The sequence below is a fragment of the Microtus ochrogaster genome, unplaced genomic scaffold (genome assembly GCF_000317375.1).
Source record: "Microtus ochrogaster isolate Prairie Vole_2 unplaced genomic scaffold, MicOch1.0 UNK115, whole genome shotgun sequence".
NCBI classification, from domain to species: Eukaryota; Metazoa; Chordata; class Mammalia; order Rodentia; family Cricetidae; genus Microtus; species Microtus ochrogaster.
The window spans coordinates 592,285-594,320 of record NW_004949213.1 but is presented as its reverse complement, the minus strand read 5'-3'; the positions used below and the strand labels follow the sequence as shown (position 1 = coordinate 594,320).

The following is a 2,036-nucleotide window of genomic DNA, read 5'->3' as shown; positions in this document are numbered from 1 at the left end:
CACCCACCCACCCATCCACCCATCCATGCATCCATCCACCCATCCGTCCGTCTGTCCATCCATCCATGCATCCATCCACCCATCCATGCATCCATCCATAAACCCATCCATGCATCCATCCATGCATCCATCCATGCATCCATCCATGCATCCATCCATGCATCCATCCATGCATCCATCCATGCATCCATCCATCCATCCATCCATCCATCCATCCATCCATCATCCATCCATCCATTCCTTTACACACCCAACCATCCATTCATCAATCCATGCATCCATCCACCCATGCATCCATCCAGCCATGCATCCAAACACCCATCCATCCATCCATCCATCATCCATCCATCCACCCACCCACCCATCCATCCCTTGGCCTTTCTATACCCACTGAATACCCACCTCTCTCTTTGTCACTCCTATTCTTCCCTCTTGATTCATCTCTGCCTCTGTCTTTCCCTTCCCTACACCCAGTTACCCTGAGGTAAACATCCAGAATTTCACCACCAGCTGGAGAGATGGCCTGGCCTTCAATGCCCTCATTCACCGTCACAGGTACCACCCTGCCCTGTCTCCTACCCCACATCCTCAAGGCCACACACCTGTACACATGCATAGATGACACAGAAAACCTACCTCTTCACCTTTACCCTTTCAGTTTTTCACAGAACTACACAGACCCTTGTCCAGGTCACAAATGCAGACGCATGTGCACTTTGCACAGATGAGAGTCCATACAAAATTACCTATGCACATATACACCCAAAGAAGGGGACTCAATCCCGGGTGTCTCCATTTGCTTTCTACTGCTGGGATGGGACTAAAATCATTTTAAGAAGGAAAGGGTTGTTCCATCTTACAACTCTCAGGTCACACTCCATCCCTGTGAGAAGTCAGGGCAGGAACACAGGGCAGGAGCCTGGCAGCAGGAACCGAAGCAGAACGCTGAGTACTGGCTTGTTCCTCATGTCCTGCTCAGCTTCTTTTCTTATACTGCTGAGGACCAGTTGCTCAGGGATGACACTGCTCACAGTGGGCTGGGCCTTCCCATGCCAATATTTAAGCAAGAAAACAAGGTCAGTATGATGGTCAGTCAACTGAAGCTGCCTCTTCCAGATGACTCTAGCTCATGTCAAGTTGATAAAACACCAGTTGGCAGATGAGCGGACACCTAGAACGCCTTGTATTTACCAGTGAGGGACTGGAAGTGTGGCTCGGCGGTAGACAAGCACAGCCAGGATGGGGTACCCTCTCCTGCTGCGCTGTCCACTCAGGAGCATACACCGTGCCTCTACATCCCCCCAGATTCCTGCTTCCTGGGTTCCTTTATTCATGCACTTGTCCCCGAGGGTCTAGCGCTAAACAGGCTTGGGTTTGAGTGTCCAGACAAACGACACCCACACCGTAAATTTCCAAATGACAGACTGGGGAAGCTTCCAGCCTAGAGTCTGGAAGGAATTTGCTCAGGTGCGGCCGAAACCAGTACCCGGTTTCTTCTGGCGCATGTGTGTGCTCCCTCACAGTCCCCATTCTCACACTTACGTGGGGAGGTCTGGACACCTTCCCCACAAGGAAACTCACACACTATGACTGCATCATGTTTACCAGCAGGTGATGCTTACAAAATGCCTTTTATGTCCCCAGTACCATCCCGTTGCTCTGTATGAGTCCTTTTAATATTGGCCGACCCCAGCAGGCCTTTGCTATTATTATCCCCATTCACAGCTTAGGGAGCCTACAGAGAAATGGGGCACAGCCAGTGGGCTGGTTCCTGACCTCACACTTCTGGTCATGACAGGAAGCTATATATACCACACCCAGATAGACACATGTGCAGGCTACCCATATACATATCCTTATTACATAAGGATAAATGAATATATGTTATATGCATAAATACACATATCCAAGAAGACATATCCACATCACCCCAAAACTAAATTACTGCTATATAAAATATTCCAGAAGACGCAGCAATGGTGGCACATGCCTTTTATCCCAGCACATAGGAGGCACGGGCAGGTGAATCACTGTGA

At 49.6% G+C, this 2,036-nt stretch overlaps 1 protein-coding gene across 1 annotated transcript in view; it reads left to right on the top strand.

Annotated features, from left to right (window-relative positions):
• LOC106144452 (spectrin beta chain, non-erythrocytic 4-like) overlaps positions 1–2,036 on the top strand; it is a 30,922-nt gene that overhangs the window by 19,743 nt on the left and 9,143 nt on the right. Inside the window, exon 6 of the mRNA XM_013355335.2 lies at positions 475–555. Within this exon, the coding sequence (XP_013210789.1) occupies positions 475–555 (81 nt within the window). The remainder of the gene's footprint in view (positions 1–474; positions 556–2,036) is intronic.